The 19688-nt window shown below is 34.0% G+C and overlaps 2 protein-coding genes across 2 annotated transcripts; both read left to right on the top strand.

Annotated features, from left to right (window-relative positions):
• Positions 1-4499: 4499 nt before the first annotated feature.
• LOC125219005 (jasmonate-induced oxygenase 2-like) lies at positions 4500-6477 on the top strand. Its single transcript, XM_048120843.1, has 3 exons — positions 4500-5148; positions 5558-5891; positions 6007-6477. Exons 1-3 carry the CDS (start codon positions 4655-4657, stop codon positions 6241-6243), a joined length of 1065 nt encoding a protein of 354 aa, XP_047976800.1. The 5' UTR covers positions 4500-4654; the 3' UTR covers positions 6244-6477.
• Positions 6478-11823: 5346 nt separating this feature from the next.
• On the top strand, positions 11824-13563 carry LOC125219235 (jasmonate-induced oxygenase 2-like). Its single transcript, XM_048121149.1, has 3 exons — positions 11824-12383; positions 12648-12981; positions 13094-13563. Exons 1-3 carry the CDS (start codon positions 11893-11895, stop codon positions 13328-13330), a joined length of 1062 nt encoding a protein of 353 aa, XP_047977106.1. The 5' UTR covers positions 11824-11892; the 3' UTR covers positions 13331-13563.
• The last annotated feature ends 6125 nt before the right edge of the window (positions 13564-19688 follow it).

Below are 19688 nucleotides of genomic sequence, written 5' to 3'. Positions count from 1 at the left end.
GTCTATATTATGATATGTGATAGATTTATAAGATTTATTATACTCTCTTTGCTCCATAGAAATAAAGACTTTTAGGATGATACAAATTTTAAAAGTAAGAAATAGATAGAAAGAAAAGAATAATTAAATATTGTTAGTGGAGAATATAGCATCTCATTAGAGAGAAAGAAGTTACCAAAAATAAAAGTGGACTATTTTGATGGGACAGACCAAAATAGAAATGGTCTATTTTTATGGGACGAAAGGAATATGTAGTAAGGGTAATTTAGGAAATTAATCTTTTTGTTTAAAACTCATGTTGTCCAATACCAAGACTACTTTTTGTATTCGGATATAGAATTAATCTAGACCATTAAACTTAAAAATGGATGATCCAGATTCAATACAAAACTCATATCATTTTTCCGGAGCTACTATATCATTGTGGGGTAATATGGTCCATTCCAAATTCAAAAAACCAGTGCACAATGATATAGCAACTCCAGTAAAATGACCATATTACCCCAAAGTTTTAGAAAAATTGATGTTAGTCCTCTTTGAGAGTTATATCCTTTGTGAGAATTTATCCAATTTCATTATCGAATGGTTGTTTGATTAATTGTCGAATTAATTGAGTAAAGGTATGCATTCTACCTTAAGTGTAGCTAGAATTTTGTAGTCTTTGTATTATTTGCATTGCCATCTTCTTTTAGATGTAGGTTTGTAAGTCCCAAGAGAATCCCTACCTCATTACACCTTCATCCCTTTTCTTTGATCCACATCTTTTAGATCTAGCATTTTTTTTTTGTTAGATCCTATCCTTTTGGTGTCATTTCGTTAGATCACACTTGAGCAAGTCTTGGACAAGCAATTCATGAATCTCCTCATGAAGATTCATACTCCTCCGTTCCAAGATAGTTAAGGAATTTCTTTTGGGCACATGATTTAAGAAATTGATGTGTTGAAGGTTAAAGCAGAGAGAGTCAAATAAGAGAGGGAATAAAGTAAGAAAGAAGATGATAGAGTAAAGTATGAAAGAAGATAAAGTTTTTGCCAAAAAAAATAACTCAATTACCTTGCGATAACCTAAAAAGGAATACGACTCAACTACAAGACGAAGGGAATATAAAGTAGTTATGTGTACACAACTCGATTGGTTTACATAATTCCTTGATAAGTACCGCTAATGCAAGGTAGTTGAGTTGTATTCTTTTTTTTATTGTCCCAAGGTAGTTAAGTCATTTTTTTTGGCAAAAAACTATATTCTCTCTCATTATTTATTTTCTCTCCTACTTTTATTCTCTCTTCACTCTAACCTTTAAACAACAATTTTATAAATTTCGTGTCCAAAAGGAACAACTCAACTACATTGGGACGTAGGAAGTATATTTGCTAGCCCTAGTTACATGATTACCTTTTTAAGTTCATGTCTTTCTTATTCAATTGTTTAGCCTTAGTTAGACTTAAATTCATTTCATTTCAAGGCTAAAGCAACCCAATTGCTTTACTTAGTACTAGGACTAGTCAATACAACATGAACAAGAAATTACTTAAGGGTTAGTTGCATCACCAAAAACCCTAAACACTGAGAATACTAAACCAAGAAAGGTCATATACTCGAGGGATTGACAATCCACCTTACCATAGTGCTAACCTAGATTAAAGTATCGGATAGTTGAAAAACACTTTAGTTTGAGAATGAAGGAAAGTAGACTCGGTCATACTAAGCAACTTGGATGACTTACACTACCAATGTAATTTGCCATCAAGCTTTGTTAGATGCTCATTTGTACAGTTTAAACACACTTTGCATCCATCTAAACAGTAGATTGTAGGTTAAAAGCACTTCATCTGGCTACCACGATGTAACTCCAAAAAGCTTATTTTATTAATGCCCTTAAATTAAACTCCAAGTCTTTACATGGTTTATCTCATCAAAGAAATCAAACTATATCTAGCTATTACAAACGTGTATTGTATGTAGTGAATCACTTGTAAATGCTATACAACTAATTTCGTTCTCCACAAAATAATTGGAGATATTTTGTTTATAATTAAAAGGCTGATGTATGAAGGAGTTAAAAATAGGTCGGTCTTTCGAAAGAACAACAAATGATAATTTATTTACCAATTGATTCTAACGCAGTTGGCATCGCAGAGCTGTGATCACCTTGAGGTCATAGGTTCAAATGCCGCCATCTGCTGGGAGACTTTCGGCCTTAATTTGTAAATCCGGTCAAGCAGAATTAGTCGAACTACGCCAAAGTAGACCTGCCCAAGATTTACCGAACCGGCGGTTAAAATCGAAACCGTAACCGTCGGTTACAGTTCCGAACCGAAACCGTGAGAATTTACCCGAACCGAAACCGCTGATTTTTTGAACCGTGGTTCGGTTCAGGTTCAAAAATTTTCGAACCGAAACCGTGCTGGAACCGCTGGTTCCTGGTTGTTCCAAACCGGAACCGCGAAAACCGTCGGAAAACCGTGAAATCAAGCCGGAACTGCAAAAAACCGCAACAAAACCGACGGTTCGGAACCGTGAAAAACAGTAAAAAAACCGCCGGAAAATCGTCGGTTCGGATCAGAAACCGAAACCGTAACCGCGAAACACCCTCGCGGTTCGGTTCAGGTTCAACAATTTCCAAAACCGAAACCGGCGGTTCCGAACCGTAACCGCCGGTTCCTGAACCGTGGACACCTCTATGCCAAAGGCCGGCTCGAAACATCTGTGATCAAACAAAAATTGATATTTTTAATTTAATTGAATGGTAATTGCATGCAATAAAAGTTATTCACTGCATGCTAATATGAAAATAATGCGTGTGGTGTGAACACCACCAATAGTTACACATCAACCTTTCAATATTTAATTTGATAAATTTTCCCATGCTGATGATAGGCTCATCACGAAAATATTTTTTATTCTGCAACGATAGAAACAAGTATTATTCTACAACATCGATAGCTACATTTCACCCTTTGAATACTTAAAGTGTCACTAATAAGTGGATATCTATCTATTTTTGCATTATATAATTATATAAATTTAAGTGGCGAAGTCAATTAAGAACTATCGCTCACTGTCACCTAGACAAATTAATGTGGAAGTATACCTTAAAAAGGTGTATAATGTCTGAAGAGAATGTTCTTCGATTATAACCAAGCTAGATCAAATTGGCATGTGGCTTTTGAATAAGAGTATGGTGCGTATAATATGCGTGTCATTCTCGAATATTTTTATTTTTTTTTAATCTAGTACTATTATTTTTTAAAGAAAAATATTTACGCCCAAATGAAAAAAAGAATATATTGTGGGCAACTGCGCCTAGCTTGATTAAGATTATTAGTAGTGGTCTTCAAAAACTACTCTTTAAATCATCAATGAATCAAATTATGTACTCCATTCTTTATTTTGTTGGCATTTAGTGAAATTCTTTGACCATTTATTTGCACATGTTGTAATTAGTGGAAAGTTATTCTTTTTTACTTTACGACTTCGAGCTATCCTTCAAATCTTATCATGTGGAGTATATATATCTGAAAAAGATGCAAAATTATTTAGTAGCATATTATATAGTAGAATATAAATATTTCCCTAACCACTAGACGCACATTGGTTTGTGTTTATATTAGATGAGACGGCGTACATGCACTAACTTTATTCACTTCATGACTTAGTACGAGAAAATTAATTAAAATACTATATTAACCATAAACAAAAAAAATTTGATTTCTTCACATGCTAATTAATCTTAATTGATATATGTTGATTGTTGACTGGTGTACAAACCCAATTAATTGAATTAAATTTGTATGAATCTACATTAAAACGATAAAAGAACCGCTTTATCTTTTTTAATCCCGACACGAGAGAGTACTTCAACTTTAAAAACTGAAACAAATAAAGATTAGCTAGCAAGTCAGATTTGATGTATAATCCCTCTGTCCCATTATATTTGAAACGTTTTCCATTTTGATCTGTCCTATTTAAAATAAAATATTTCTAAAAATGGAAACAATATTCTCTTTATTTTTTCTTCTCTCTTACTTTACTGTCTCTTCGTTAACTCAGAAAACAACACTACATAAAATCTCGTGCCAAAAAGCAAATGTTGCATATTTAATGGGACGGATGGAGTATTTTTTTTTTCCATTTTGAACCGTCACACAAAAATAGTTATCTTCTTTTTTTGGTATGTTTTTCTCTCTTATGAGTAATCTCATTCTCCACTAATAATACTCCAATCATTTTTTTTATTTCTAGATCTCTCCTATTTATTTTATATTAAAACACCTGTCATCCCCAAAGTTCTTATTTTAATGGAAGCAGAAGGAGTTCATTCCAAAACATTTTCCTCTACATAAAGTTAAGTTATCCCCACGTTTAATAATGTATGTTATTCTCAGACGAGTTCCACTTGTTCACGGCGCCGGAAATTCTTACTCCTTTTCTATCCTATAGTAGTGTATGGCTAATTGCTATATATATATGTATCTATTTCTCTTCTCTCACTCCACTTATATAGTAGTAGTAGTACACAACATGAAATCCACGTTGCACTTCAAATTAAATTACGTCGATAGCATTTATTCCACACACTAAACTAACTTCCCATTTTCTCTATATAAGTACATAAACCCCTCTCTTCATTCATTCTCAACCCGCCAATAGAAAATGATGAGCACGGTGCAGGCTTGGCCCGAACCCGTGATCCGGGTCCAGCATTTGTCGGACAGCGGGATCCGGGTCATACCCGACCGCTACGTCAAGAAGCCCGTAGACCAGCCGGGCGCCGTGGCGGCCGCGGCCAGCGAGGGCGCCGACATTCCGGTCATCGACATGGAGGGGCTGAGCTCCGGCGACGCCGGGGTGACGGCGGCGCTGATCGACCAGGCGTGCCGCGAGTGGGGATTCTTTCAGGTGGCGAACCACGGCGTCAGCCCCGGCCTCATGGCGCGCTGCCGCGAGGCGTGGCGTGAGTTCTTTCAGCTGCCGCTGGCGGAGAAGCAGAGGTATGCTAATTCGCCAGCGACGTACGAGGGCTATGGCAGCCGGCTCGGTGTCGAGAAGGGGATATCTCTGGACTGGAGCGATTACTTCTTCCTCCATTTTCTTCCTATTGGGCTCAGAGACGAGAACAAATGGCCAACTTTACCCGTTTCATGCAGGTTAGTATGATATTGTTCACTTTGGGCCGGGCCTCATACAAATAGAGTTTTATTGGCAATTTACTTATTCTTCGATGTGGGATCTGGTTGGTGATTTTCTTACATGTATAATCGAAATTATGTAATCCCTCCGTCTCAGAAAGTTTGTCACATTTTTACAATTATTGATAGTGGAATCATATTCCACTAAGTCATTCTCACTCACATTTTATTATAAAACTAAAATATAAAAGTATGACTCATATTCTATTAACCTTTTCAACTCACTTTCCATATTTCTTAAAATATGTGTCCAGTTAAAGTGTGACAAAATTTATGGTACAAGGGAGCATGTGTTTTTGGTGGACTATAATAATAGTGACCAAGCATGAAATTGGAGATATAATAGAAAATGTGTTTTAATTTGTAGGGAATTGGCGGCGGAGTACAGTAGAGAAGTGGTGGAATTGTGTGGAAAATTGATGAAGATTTTGTCGAGAAATCTTGGTCTTAAAGAGGACTACCTTTTAGAAGCATTTGGAGGAGAGGAGGAGTTAGGTGCATGCATGCGTGTTAACTATTACCCAAAATGCCCCCAACCGGACCGCACCCTTGGCCTGTCTTCCCACTCCGACCCTGGCGGTATGACTCTTCTTTATTCCGATGAAAATGTCTCCGGCCTCCAAGTCCGACGTGGCGACACTTGGATCACCGTTAAGCCCCAACCTAACACCTTCATCGTCAACTTAGGCGACCAACTCCAGGTCAAAAAACTTACTACTACATTATCTTTTAAGGATACAAAAATAAAAATATAATTTTTTAATATATATAAATTTTTCCAAAAAATAATCTCATTTGTTTTATTTATGAATTTAGATATTGAGTAATGCAAATTATAAAAGCGTGGAGCACCGTGTGATCGTGAATTCAGCCAAGGAGAGGGTATCTTTGGCATTCTTCTACAATCCCAAGGGTGATAAGGTCATTAAGCCGGCCGAGGAGCTGGTCTCACCGGGGCAGCCGCAGCGCTACTCGCCCACCACTTATAACGACTACCGCCTCTACATTAGGATGAAGGGTCCATGCGGCAAGTCTCAAGTCGAATCACTTTAATCAATTTCTAAATAAATTAAGTATTAAATAAATAAAAACTTGTCTTTTCCTCTCCTTATAATTTGGTGAAGTATTCAACTAATTACCCCAAATTTAAGGAGGGAATGAAGGGTATATTGGGTGTGATATTTACTTGTGTAGATTATATATGATGTACGTTATGTTATTTGTTTTCCTAATGTTATGTAATTTTGAATATTATTTTAACTAGTTAAGTGGAGTAGTAATTTTTCATTATGGTTGTCGTAATTTTATTTGTATTTAGAATTTATTTTACAACAAAAAAATGACCGAACTATCGAAACAATATACAAAGAAAAAGGAATGTTCATTTTGAGATCAACATATCACCAATTTATTAGATAATGATTGAGAATAACATATCTAATCACCAACAACCTGCTAACGATGTCCCACCAATATGATTCGAAATCAATGTTAATGATCGACTTAGTTTTCCGATGTGATTTAGTTAAGGAAAGAGAAGTGATAGGATTTGAATCCAAAAAATCAAAGAAAATTAATTGAATTTTTGCGTAGTCACTGCCAATACATAATAGTATTAAACTATTAATGGTAATCGCACATTTTAAGTGGACGTCTACACAAGTCGCGATCATGGGAAACATTTTCCTCTTTGATGCGGTAATCGATGGAGAGAGATCAATTGATTATGTACGTGGCTTCTTTATTTTCACATTTGCATTTCTCAATCAAATGCATCTATCTCATTAATAAAGGTATGGTCGTACTTATTTTAATTTATAATATTAATAGATAATGTAATCTTATCAATAACTATTAGATGTATGCCATCTACGTATAACTTATAATTTTAAAATAGATATTCAATTGTTGTTTTAGAAAAGTCAGATACAAATAACGGGTTCTTATTACATTAAAATAAACAATTTTACTATAATATTTACTTATTAATTAAATTGCTGAATTATAGTAGTATTTCACAAAACATGGATCACTATAAATTGGCCCTATGTGAATTTTGTGTAGTACTTAATTTGCTCCATTTATTAAAATAGATAGTACTAAATTGTTGTTTGAGAAATTTCAGATACAAATAACGGGTTCTTATTACATTAAAATAAACAATTTTACTATAATATTTACTTATTAATTAAATTACTGAATTATAGTAGTATTTCACAAAACATGCAGTACTATAAGTTGGTCCTAATTAATTTGTGTAGTACTTAATTTGCTCCATTTAAGTTTGAAATATTGATTTGTTTCATATCTTAATTATAAAAGTAATTGAATTGACCATTCAGTAAAAGGCAAATTGACTTTTTTGTATTATGTCTCTTGTTTGCAATATGACTTTTTACACGTTCCCCGTTGCAACTCATGGAAATTGGAGTAGCATATTTTTTCCTATACATTTTTCGGCCAATTTAATTTACGAGAATCTTAATTCATTTTTGGCATGATAAAATGAAATAAAGAGAGTACGGATGAAGATGAGAAGAATAGAGTCAAAATAGGAACAGAATGAGATTAAAAAAAAAAAAAACTCAGAGGAAATTACAACTGATGTCAAAAGGGCTCGAATTCAACACCTCATTCAATAATGTCTAAGCTCATTTTTGGCATGATAAATATTGTTATCATATTGATTTGTATTTTTGTGTTTTTCTTTGAATTTTTAGGTATAAATTGCTATATTTCTAGATTTTGAATTATAAAAATAAAAATTAAAACTACAAATCGGATCCGGTTCGTAACCGAAATCGGCAGGGTAAGAACCGGTCGGATCCAGTTCCGGTTCCAGAATTCATGAAAATTTGTAACCAGGTACCCAGTCAAACCGGACCGGATAGAACTAGAACCGGCCGGTTAAGTAGGCCTAATAATACAATAAAATGTAGTACTCCCTCCGTCTATATGTAGCTGAGTCGTATTCCTTTTTGGATTGTCCCATTGTAGCAAGTCATTTCCTTTTTTGACAAAAAGTACTTTACTCTCTCTTACTTGCTCTCTCTTCTCTCTACCTTTTTCCTTTCTACTTTATTTTCCTTTTACTTAACTCATTCAAAACAATTTTTTTAAAATCCCGTACCGAAATGGCTCTACTATAGAGGGACGACGGAGGGAGTATAATATAATGTAATGTAACAAATATAGCATGTTTTGATTAAGGAAACCTGACCGTTTAAAATATATGTCGTGTTTAAACGTGTGTGTCGTCACGTTTATGCATTAAGTTTAAAAGTTCACATATCGTAACATTCTTTTGTAGAATGCACAACTTTAAGTGTGTTTCTTTGAGGTTTCTTCAACTGTATAATGTAGCGGAAATTTGAATTATTTTTTCGTTGTGCGAAGCATATTTATGTGGTTTGTCTTTTCACCATTCCAGTTGTTTTTTACGATCAAATGTACTCCCTCCGGCCGTGAATAGGAGTATCTTTTTTCTATTTTCGTTCGTCCGCGAATAGGACTCCCGGTTCAATTTCACCATTTATGGTAATAGGGTCTCACCTTCCACTAACTTATTCCACTCACATTTCATTTAAAACTAATATATACAAGTGAGACCCCTATTCCACTAACCTTTTTCCACCCCCTTTTCTTAATATTTCTTAAAACTCGTGCCGCCAAGAAATAGGACTCCTATTGGCGGACGGAGGGAGTACTATTTATCTATCCCACTTTCATGTTGCAAACCAATAAATAAAGTTAGATATGATGCTAGTTCGACTGGCTGGGGTTAAGGGTTCTGATGGTATCCAACCGTGTGCCCTAATTGTCATTATGTAACCCGTAATTTTGTGCCCTAAATCTATAATTAAATGTGATAATATGTCTCCTTAAGAGTATCTTTCGTATGTATATGTGTCCTAAATCTAAAACTAAATGTGATAATATGTCTCATTAAGAGTATCCATCGTATGTATATGAAAGAATATGTCGTTAAAACTTTCGCATATCATAATATTCAATCTTCATACTAGTGGCGAAGCCACCTTAGGGCTGGAGGGCCCATGGTCCCCCTAACAATTTCGATATACTTCTTCAGTTAATAAACATCAGAAAGTAGTAGCGTAGATGGATCCCTCGTGTGCCTTTGAGCATTGACACCCAGTTTCGAATCCCCATTGCAGGCTTGCAGCACTTCACGGCGTTGTTTGTATCTATATCACTCGCAGCCTCCTTGCTTATGTCACAATTGTTTCCGGCGATAATGATATCATTATGATGTGTTTCTCTTGAGGTTTCTTCAATGTGTTAGTGGAAAAATTTAGAACTCAGTTTTTTTTTTTAAATTTTGAAGGCCAAATAAATGTAAAGTTAAATGTATGGTTTGGTTGATTGGAAAAAATAAAAAATACTAGTAACATTTAGACACGTGGCAGTAGAATGATTTAATAACATTGGTTGGACCCATTGAATTTGATTTTCATGTATGTGGGAAAACTATACATCCCCATATCTAATTTCATTAGTGTGGGATATGTAAACTTCTAAAAAGGCTCATCTTGTTTGATTTTGGATCAGATAGTTTTCTAGAAACATGAGTTGTGAATCTCGTGACACTTTAGGGGTACCTCAAATGTGTATATAGGATCTTTTATAATAATTTAAATGAGTTTTCAGTAGTCTTACATTAGTAAAATTGATATGAACACCAAGATACTTTACGCGATAACAAATCGAATCTACTTCATATAAGTTACTTTATAGACATTCTCTCGTACATAAAAAAAATCTAAAATTTGTGGGTGAAAAGCATAAAAATACTCCATCACTTTCTCCCTTTAAAATATCTCTATATTCTGTTGGTGAAAAAATCCATGCCACAAGTGTTTGTGTTGCGACTTTATTCATTTGAGAAAAATAAATATGCATATGATTGTAATTGTTGTTGAATTGTTGTTGAATTGGGCCCATGATTTGCCTGAAACGTCTATATTTTTTCTATTGTAAACAGAGTATTTAAAAGTAAGAAAAAAATATAGTCCCTCCGTTTATATGAAAATTTGTCACTTATTTCTATTTTTATTCATTTCTAAAAATTTGTCATTTTTCACTTTTACCATTTTTTGTAGTAGAACCACGTTCCACTAACTCACATACCCCTAACTTTTTTAACTAAGATTTTATTACATTTCTTAAAACTCATGTCCGATCGAATGGTGACAAATTATTAGAGATCTGTCTATGAAAATGTGCGCAAGTTACATTTACATTGTATGATGGTCCAAGAGACTAAAAGAGTGCAAATGTTTCTCTATAGCTACGTGATAAATATTTATATTGATTTTGATATTTGAGGTCCATAATTATTTGCGAAATGAATTCTATACGCATTCTATACATGCGAAGAGTGTTATATGCGTGTTATTTTGCATTTTAAGTCCATAGTTCTAAAATTTTAATCAAATAATGACTTTATCCAGATAAATTTGAATATTCAACACTGAGAAATAGTATTTAGTTTTGTAAAAAAAAAAAGTGGAACTAATTCCTTTCCTTGGCTACTGTTGTTTAATGCCTGATAATATTTAGACGACCTGATATTCCCAACTTTGATGGGCTGTTTCAATGCAATTAGTCCAACTCAAAAGCCTTTAAGAACTTTTAAACGGGCCTTTGCACATCTCATTACAAGTAATTACATAACTGGACGGCATCAGTTTTAACGAAAAATTTGAGTAAATTAGGAGAGAACAGGAATAGTGAATACAGTATGTGAATACAGTATGTGAGAGAGAGAAAAAAATTGGTTAGAATAGTTTTAATAATTTGTGAAAAACTTTTTTTTATTGGATGAGAATATTTTTATGGATACTTCAAGGAAAGATGAGATTATTTTTTCATGGACGGAAGGAGTACTATTTATTCATACTAACTAATAATCCCACGTCCCAAGGAAGATGACCCATTCCTTAGACGGGACAAGATTTTATGCAATTTAATATTTTGTGTTGAGTGAGGAGAATATAGTAGAGATAAATGTGTTTCTCTCTATAGTAATGGGTCATCTTGTTCGGAAAAAAATAAAAAAGGAATGCAGATTATCTTCAATGGGACGAAGACAGTACTTAAAAGCTTGACTTAGACATGAATACACCGGAATATTATTCATGACCATCGCTCTCATTTAAAGCATGTTAATATTATTTATTTAGATTCTAGTATATTAAAAAATTTATTAGGAGTAATATTTTAAATTTTGTATTTTTCAGATTAAAATATCATAAGTTAGAGCACGGATAATTCCAGCACGGCGCCGGAAAGTCTTACTCTAATTCCCTATCCTATAACGGTGTATAGCAATCCTATATATACTCACTTATCCTCCTACTCCCACCGTCCACAATGAACTTTCTATTTTGTCATTTTCTTCAGTACAGCAACAAACTTTCCGTTTACTTTTTTTATAATGGAACCCACGTTCTACTAAATTTATTTCAATCATATTTCATTATAAAACCTAATATACTCCACGTTCCAATCACCTTCCCAATTCATTTTCTACTATATCAGTGGACGGAGGGAGTACACAACATGAAATTAAGTCTATAGCGTTTAGTATTTGATTAATTCATACACTAAGCTAGCTTCCCATCTTTCTATATAAGCGCATAAACCCCTCTCTTTCTTTCTCAACCCACCAACAAAAAAACGATGAGCACGGAACTCGCTTGGCCCGAACCCGTTACCCGGGTCCAGCAATTGTCAGACAGCGGGATCCGGGTCATACCCGACCGCTACGTGAAGAATCCCGAGGACCAGCCGGGTGCAGCGGCCAGTGATGGCCCCAACATTCCGGTCATCGACATGGAGGGGCTGAGCTCCGGCGACGCCGAGGTGCGGCGGCGGACGGCGGCGCTGATCAACGAGGCGTGCCGCGAGTGGGGATTCTTCCAGGTGACGAACCACGGCGTCAGCCCCGAGCTCATGGAGCGCTGCCGCGAGGCCTGGCGCGAATTCTTTCAGCTGCCGCTGGCGGAGAAGCAGAGGTATGCTAACTCGCCGGCGACGTACGAGGGCTATGGCAGCCGGCTTGGCGTCGAGAAGGGGGTTCCTCTGGACTGGAACGACTACTTCTTCCTCTATTTTCTTCCCATTGGGATCAAAGACGAGAACAAATGGCCAACTTTACCTGTTGGGATCAGGTCACACCCGAACTCACATTAGTACTATAATATTGTCCCATTTGAACCTCATACTAACAGAGTTGGGATAGCGATTTTATATAGTATTATTTTCAACTTTACTTATTCTTCAGTGTGGGATCCGATTTGCACTCTAACAAATTTGCACGTGATTTTTTTTACATGTGTAATTTAAATAACGTACTGTTTTTGGTGGCGTGTTTTTGATGAACCATGAAATTCGAGATATAAATATAATAGGAAAAAATGTGTTTTAATTTGTAGGGAATTGGCGGCGGAGTACAGTAGAGAAGTGGTGGAATTGTGTGGAAAATTGATGAAGATTTTGTCGAGAAATCTTGGTCTTAAAGAGGACTACCTTTTAGAAGCATTTGGAGGAGAGGAGGAGTTAGGTGCATGCATGCGTGTTAACTATTACCCAAAATGCCCCCAACCGGACCGCACCCTTGGCCTGTCTTCCCACTCCGACCCTGGCGGTATGACTCTTCTTTATTCCGATGAAAATGTCTTCGGCCTCCAAGTCCGACGTGGTGACACCTGGATCACCGTTAAGCCCCAACCTAACACCTTCATCGTCAACTTAGGCGACCAACTCCAGGTCAAAAAACTTACGTATCTTTTAAGGACACAAAAATAGAGACATAATTTTATACTAATATATATAATTTTTTTCAAAAAATAATCTAATTTTTTTTTATTTATGAATTTAGATATTGAGTAATGACAATTATAAAAGCGTGGAGCACCGTGTGATCGTGAATTCAGCCAAGGAGAGGGTATCGCTGGCATACTTCTACAATCCCAAGGGTGATAAGGTCATTAAGCCGGCCGAAGAGCTTGTCTCGCCAGAGCAGCCGCTGCGCTGCTCGCCCACAACTTATAACGACTACCGCCTCTACGTTAGGAAGAAGGGTCTTCACGGCAAGACTCAACTTGAATCACTTTAATCAACTTCTCAATAACTAATTATAAATAAATAATTAAATAAAGACATGTCTATCCTCTCCTTTTAATTTGGTGTAGTGTTCTACTAATTACCCCAAATTTAAGGAAGGAAGGGTATATTGGGTGTGATATTTATAACTTGATTAGAGTATATTTAATTGCTCTACGTTATGTTATTTGTTTTCTGAATGTTATGTAATGTTAAAATATTATTTCAAGTTATCATTTTCCGTTATTGTCTTCGTAATTTGATTTGTATTTAGAATTTCCTTTGCTACAAAAAATTGATCGAACTATCGAAACAATAGTATAAAAAGAATGTGCATATTTGAGATCAACATATCATCACCAATCTATTAGATGATGATTGAGTTTGAGAATAACTAATCTAATCACCAACAAATGTCCAACCAATATGATTTAAAATCAATGTTAAATGATTGACTTAGCTTTCGGATGTGGTTTAATTAAGGAAAGAGAAGCGGTAGGATTTGAATCCAAAAAATTAAAGCTAATTAATTGAATTTTTGCATGGTCATTGCCAATACATATCTATACATCTATATAAATGGCGAATTTTGACTTTATTTTAAAATATTTATAAATTTTGTCGTTATTTTAAAATATGTATTAAGTTATGGAATGAATTTGTGATACAATTATACAATTCATAATGATGTAACCGATTTTTCTCAATAATATCGAAACCATTATCCATTAATTAGAATAAGTGAAATTATTATAATATGAATGATTAACTACAAATTTATCCATTAATTAGAATGATTAGAATAAGTGAAATTAGAATGATTATCCATTAATTAGAATGATGTGACCAATTTTTCTAAATAATTATTGAAACAATTATCCGTTAATTAGAATAAGTGAAATTATTATAATATGAATGATTAATCGTTATAAATTTATGATGAGATTAATGGCTAACCACAAAAATTAACTTTCGGAACCGAAAGGTTTAGATGTATATCCATATTTATAATAATAAAAAAATAATACATACTTAATGAAAAGGACGTTACAAAATATTTTTTATAATATCTATCAATATATAAAAGACGAGTTTTGGCTTTATTTTAAATATATAAAAGTTTTGGGAATAAATTTAAATATTTATAAATAACTATCATGAATATTTATTTAGATTACAATCAATAATTGGCGATTAAAAATCTTAAATAGGATAATGAGCATTAAACAAATTTTGTAACCTCTATCGTCTTAATTTTATAATTTATGATTTTTCATTCCATGATCTCTCATATCCTAATTTTGTGCCTATAAAAGACAAAGGTATAGAGTTGTGGATGAATTACACACCAACAAAAGTACTCTTCATTCAGTCTCAAGCTCTAAACATTTTATTGTACATTTTAGTAACATTGTATTGCATGATTTTTGGAGCCCATCAAGTTCATCGGTGTCTAGCGGGTTTGAGATGTTATATACGTTAGGAGGAAGTTGTTTCATCTCTAGGGATGATACGTCAATCCATGAGCATTAACTATGATGTAGTTTGTCTTGCGGAAAGAGAATTTTTCTCTACAAGACTTATAGTTCGGTTAATTTTATAATTTTCATTGTATTTTTTTTCTTTGATTGCAATAGTTAGAATACCGCGTGTTATGGTTCGAGAATTTTATTCCAATATCTCTAACAATTTTTAGAAACGGAAAAATTGTAATAACATCCTTAACTCGAAACATGCAGTTCTTGATTCTCGAATATAGTTATTTTGTTAAAAGTGTGATTCATTATGTTTAGTAGAGAGATATGAAGGATTATTTTAAACATATTTTTCAAAAGTATGATATGCTCTCTTCACTACCCATATAATTGTGTTTTGTCTTGATTCCATTTTAAATATGTTTAATTTTATGTCTTTAGGTGTGAAACGAATTTAGGAGTATAGGTTTATTGAATTGTTATTACTATATAAGTACATTTTATTATTTTTAAATCTTATATAGTTATATTATTTTTAATTTTAATTAATTAATTAACAATTCAAAACTGTATAACGGAAAAAATATTTTGTCGTGCATCGCACGTGGGTTAACACTAGTATAGTATAATGTCCCTCTACACAAGTCGCGATCATGGGCGACATTTTCCTCTTTTATCCGGTAAGCGACGGAGAGAGATCAATTAATTCTTCTTTATTTTCACATGTGAAATACTCAATCAAATGCATCTATCTCATTAATGGTACGGAAGTTACTTATTATAATTTATAATCATAGATGTAATCTTATTAATAATTATTAGAGGGGGGTGTTATATTGCTAACTACAACTAAATAATAGTTATTAGATATTCAAATTAAGGGTTTAGATCATTAATCTCTAAATGTCAAACGATCAACGAAAAACGTCAATAAGGCCATAGGATTAATTTCAAAAAATATCAATAGGGGTATTAATGTCAATTAACTACATGTTTAGTTATAACTAACTTTTAAAAGAAATACCAAAACTTTAAATTCATATAACATATATCAAATTGAAGATAATTTCATAAGGATTTCAACGCTCCGACGTCAAAATTTGAAAAAAAATTCGAAATTTTTTTATTTTTTAGTACAAGCAGAAATGTCCACGTATTATATAAAATATGTCAATATAATACATGTAGAATGTCAATATAAACAATTGGTTAACATTCTTAAAGCATTGTGTTGACATTCTCAAAGCATTGAGTTGATATTTTCGGAACACTATATTGACATTTTCATCCAAAACCCTAATTTGGAGTTTTTTTTTATCTTTTTCGATTTAATTAATAAAAACGAAAATTACACGTGGCAAATTATAGACCACACATTTTCTAAAATCCTATGGCCTTAAATTAGTTGTAGTGAGCAATTAAATGATGAGTTAGCAATTGATCACTTCCCTAATTATTAGATTTATAACGACTACGTATTAACTTATTTTTTTAAAACTAGATAGTAAATTGTTGTTTGAGAAAATTCATATACAAATGGGTTCTTATTGCATTAATTAAAAAAAACTAAATTAGTATGATTTACATATTAAATTACTGAACTGTAATATTTCACAAAGCATTATAGTATTAATTGGTCCTACTTTGTAGTAGTACTTAATTTGCTCTATTTAAGTTTGAAATATTGATTTGTTTCATATCTTATAAAAGTGGTTGAATTGACAATTCAATAAAAGGCAAATTGACTTCTTTGTAGTATGTCTCTTGGTTGCAACATGGCTATTTACACCTTCCCAGCTGCAACTTGTGGAAAATACTAGTATTTTTTTTATTTCGTGATACTATAAATTTTTCGACTAATTATATTCACGAGAATCGTAGACCATTTTTGGTATGATGAAATGAATTAAAGAGAGTAACGAATGAAGATAAGAAGAATAGAATCAAAATAGGAATGGAATGATAATTTTAATCCCTTCCTGTGCTTGCTAGATGCGAAGAATATAGAGTACAATTGTTATTCCTTATTGATTCATTCATGTGGTATAGGTACATATGATACAAGAATGAAATGCAATAAATTATACACGCACACAAAACACACAGACATACACAACACACATACTGTACGCACACGCTATATGTACACATGTTGTATATACACATTACACACATGCGTTGCACAAATGCACATAAAATACACATTGCACAATGCGCGCTCACACACACAGACACACAATGTGCACCCTACACACAACACAAATACTACACACACAACAGATACATTGCACACAACACATATAATACGCTCAATACACACAAACAACCCACACACTACACACAATGTAGACAATTTTGTATGTGTATCAATATGTATAGCGATGTCAATTTAATTCAATACTCATGGATTAGCCCAAATAACTTTACAATTAAAATTTATAGCCCGATAAAAGTAGGATCAAATGACCCTAAACTATATAAATCGCTACACAAAAGGGTTGATATGAAATTAACCAAAGGGTCAATCTGCCCCCCCCCCCCCCCCCCCCTCCCCCAACACATTAAATATATTCTTCAATTAATAAACATAAAAAATTAGTAGCGTAGCTGGCTCCCTCGTGTGCCTTTGAGCATTGACACCCAGGGGCTTGAATCCCCGTTGCAACACTTCACGTCGTTGTTTTGCATTTAATGTATGTGTGTTTGTTGATTAATTTCACTTTATTTATTTATCCTTGCTTATGTTGTAATTGTTTATGGCAATAACGATACCATTTTGATGTGTTTCTCTTAAGGTTTCTTCATTGTATTAAGTGGAAAATTTTGAAACTCAGTTTTTCAAATTTTGAAGACCAATAAATAAAAAGTTAAATGTATGGTTTGGTGGGTTTAAGTGATATGATTGTGCGTGACAATTGATGGAAAATGATTATTTTGTTTGATTAAATTTTGGTCTATCCCACAATTTTAAAAATTAATTAATAATATCATAATTTTGATTTTTTCTCAATTGTCTCATAGCAAAAAATTTCATCATGCTACGTTTCTAAATTTATCAGCATAATGCGTACATAATTATAAATTAAAGACATAATTGACTAATTGTATTAAGTGACATCATTTAAATAGCTGGATGTTTTGTTCACATACTATTTTTCGTATGCCAAAAGCATGTACAAGTTTTACTAAATCATAGACTATGAGACAATTAAAAAAAATGTCAAAGTTATAATATAATTGATCATTTTATAAATTAGTGGAATGGACCAAAATTTGACCAATTTAAAACGCATGGCAGTAGAATGATTTATTAACAATGGTTGAACCCATTGAATTTGATTTTTATGTAGTGAGAAAACAATACATCCCCATATCTTAATTCAATTAGTGTGGGATATGTGAACTTCTGAAACGGCCCATCTTGTTTGTGTAGAATCGTAAAGGAGTGGGATAATTTTTTATATATTCATTCACAATGATTTGTACATATTATATAAGCTAAGGAATATCTATATAAGGAAACTTAGAACAAGGTAAAAGAAATCAATTATCTTCCTGATACCTGGTGATTGATTTCTTCCAATCTTCTTGATTCTGCAGGATCTTCTTCTAACACTATCCCTCAAGTTAAGTGACGGAATTCCCGAAGCTCAACTTGTCTAATACTTCTTGAAAGTTTTTCGCCGACACTTCCTTGGTCAAAAGTCTTTAGACTTCACATATGGAATTTCAACTATCTTCCCTGTGGACTTTGTTGACTGCTGGTTTGAGCTCAGGGAAAGTTGCTACTCTAAAATGCGTTTTTAGTTCAAATGTGTAGACTACTTGTCAGCCGTTAGATCTTTGCAAGTAAGGTGGATTAGATCACAATTGTTCATTTTGTTTTTCCCTCTTCTTAGCTGATTACGCTAAGATAATAGCAGAAAAGGTTTTAATCCCTAATTCAATTCAAATTGTATCTTGTACTCTAAAAAATTCTCTCAGCAATAAACAAGATTCCTCTTCCATCCAAATTGATCGTGTTCTTGATTTTACTTATTGTGCAACTGATTCCGGGCGCTCTCACCAACAAGTGGCGCCGTCTGTGGGAAACGAAGGAGAATCGTTGGAAGAAGTCTGAGAGTGGTTCGAGAATGGCGTTGCGATTGGAATCGGAAAAATTCAACGGCAAAAATGACTACGGTCTATGGAAGATGAAGATTAAAGCCATCTTGATCGAGAAAGGATGTGCAGCGGTCTTGGAGAAGTCCGATCCCGCGGATAAAGGGAAGACACCAGCTCTTGACGAAAAGGCACAGGCGAAGCTGGCGGAGATGCAACTCAAGGCCTATGGTACGGTGATTTTAAACCTTGGTTATGCGTGAGATTCAGGAGCAGAAGACCGCAACCGACATTCTTGAGAGGTTAGATGAAATCTATTGTAGTAAGTCTCTATCTAATCGATTATACATGAAAAGGAGGGTATATTCCTATTGTTTTTCTAGAGATAAATCAATTCTTGAGCAGCTAGAGGACTTTAATAAGGTTGTAGATGATTTGGTGGCTTGTGATGTTAAGGTCAGTGATGAAGATAAGGCTATTTTGGCCCTCAATGCGCTGCCTGATTCTTATGATCAGCTAAGAGATGCGATCTTGTATGGTCGTGATAAGGAGATTACATTTTCCGAGGTTCATTCGGCTCTCATGGCAAAAGATTTACAAAAGGGCGTAGTGGGAACTCAGGTTTCACAAGCAGAGAGCCTGAATATCAAGAAATTCAAGCCCAAAAAAGGAGGAAAGAAGGAGGAAAGTGAGCCTAATTCTAAGGATCAAAAGGAGACCAGATCCTGCCACTGGTGCAAGAAGCCGAGGCATTTGAAAAGAGACTGCTTCGCATGGAAAAAGAAGCAGGCCGAA

The sequence above is a fragment of the Salvia hispanica genome, chromosome 4, assembly GCF_023119035.1.
Source record: "Salvia hispanica cultivar TCC Black 2014 chromosome 4, UniMelb_Shisp_WGS_1.0, whole genome shotgun sequence".
NCBI lineage: Eukaryota > Viridiplantae > Streptophyta > Magnoliopsida > Lamiales > Lamiaceae > Salvia > Salvia hispanica.
The sequence above is the reverse complement of the archived record's forward strand: the minus strand, read 5'-3'. Positions and strand labels throughout refer to the sequence as shown.

Coding starts and splice junctions, on each gene's coding strand:
- LOC125219005 (XM_048120843.1), top strand. CDS start 4,655: ATGATGAGCACGGTGCAGGCTTGGCCCGAACCCGTGATCCGGGTCCAG. Junction 5,149..5,557: donor ACTTTACCCGTTTCATGCAG/GTTAGTATGATA, acceptor TTTAATTTGTAG/GGAATTGGCGGCGGAGTACA. Junction 5,892..6,006: donor ACTTAGGCGACCAACTCCAG/GTCAAAAAACTT, acceptor TTATGAATTTAG/ATATTGAGTAATGCAAATTA.
- LOC125219235 (XM_048121149.1), top strand. CDS start 11,893: ATGAGCACGGAACTCGCTTGGCCCGAACCCGTTACCCGGGTCCAGCAA. Junction 12,384..12,647: donor ACTTTACCTGTTGGGATCAG/GTCACACCCGAA, acceptor TTTAATTTGTAG/GGAATTGGCGGCGGAGTACA. Junction 12,982..13,093: donor ACTTAGGCGACCAACTCCAG/GTCAAAAAACTT, acceptor TTATGAATTTAG/ATATTGAGTAATGACAATTA.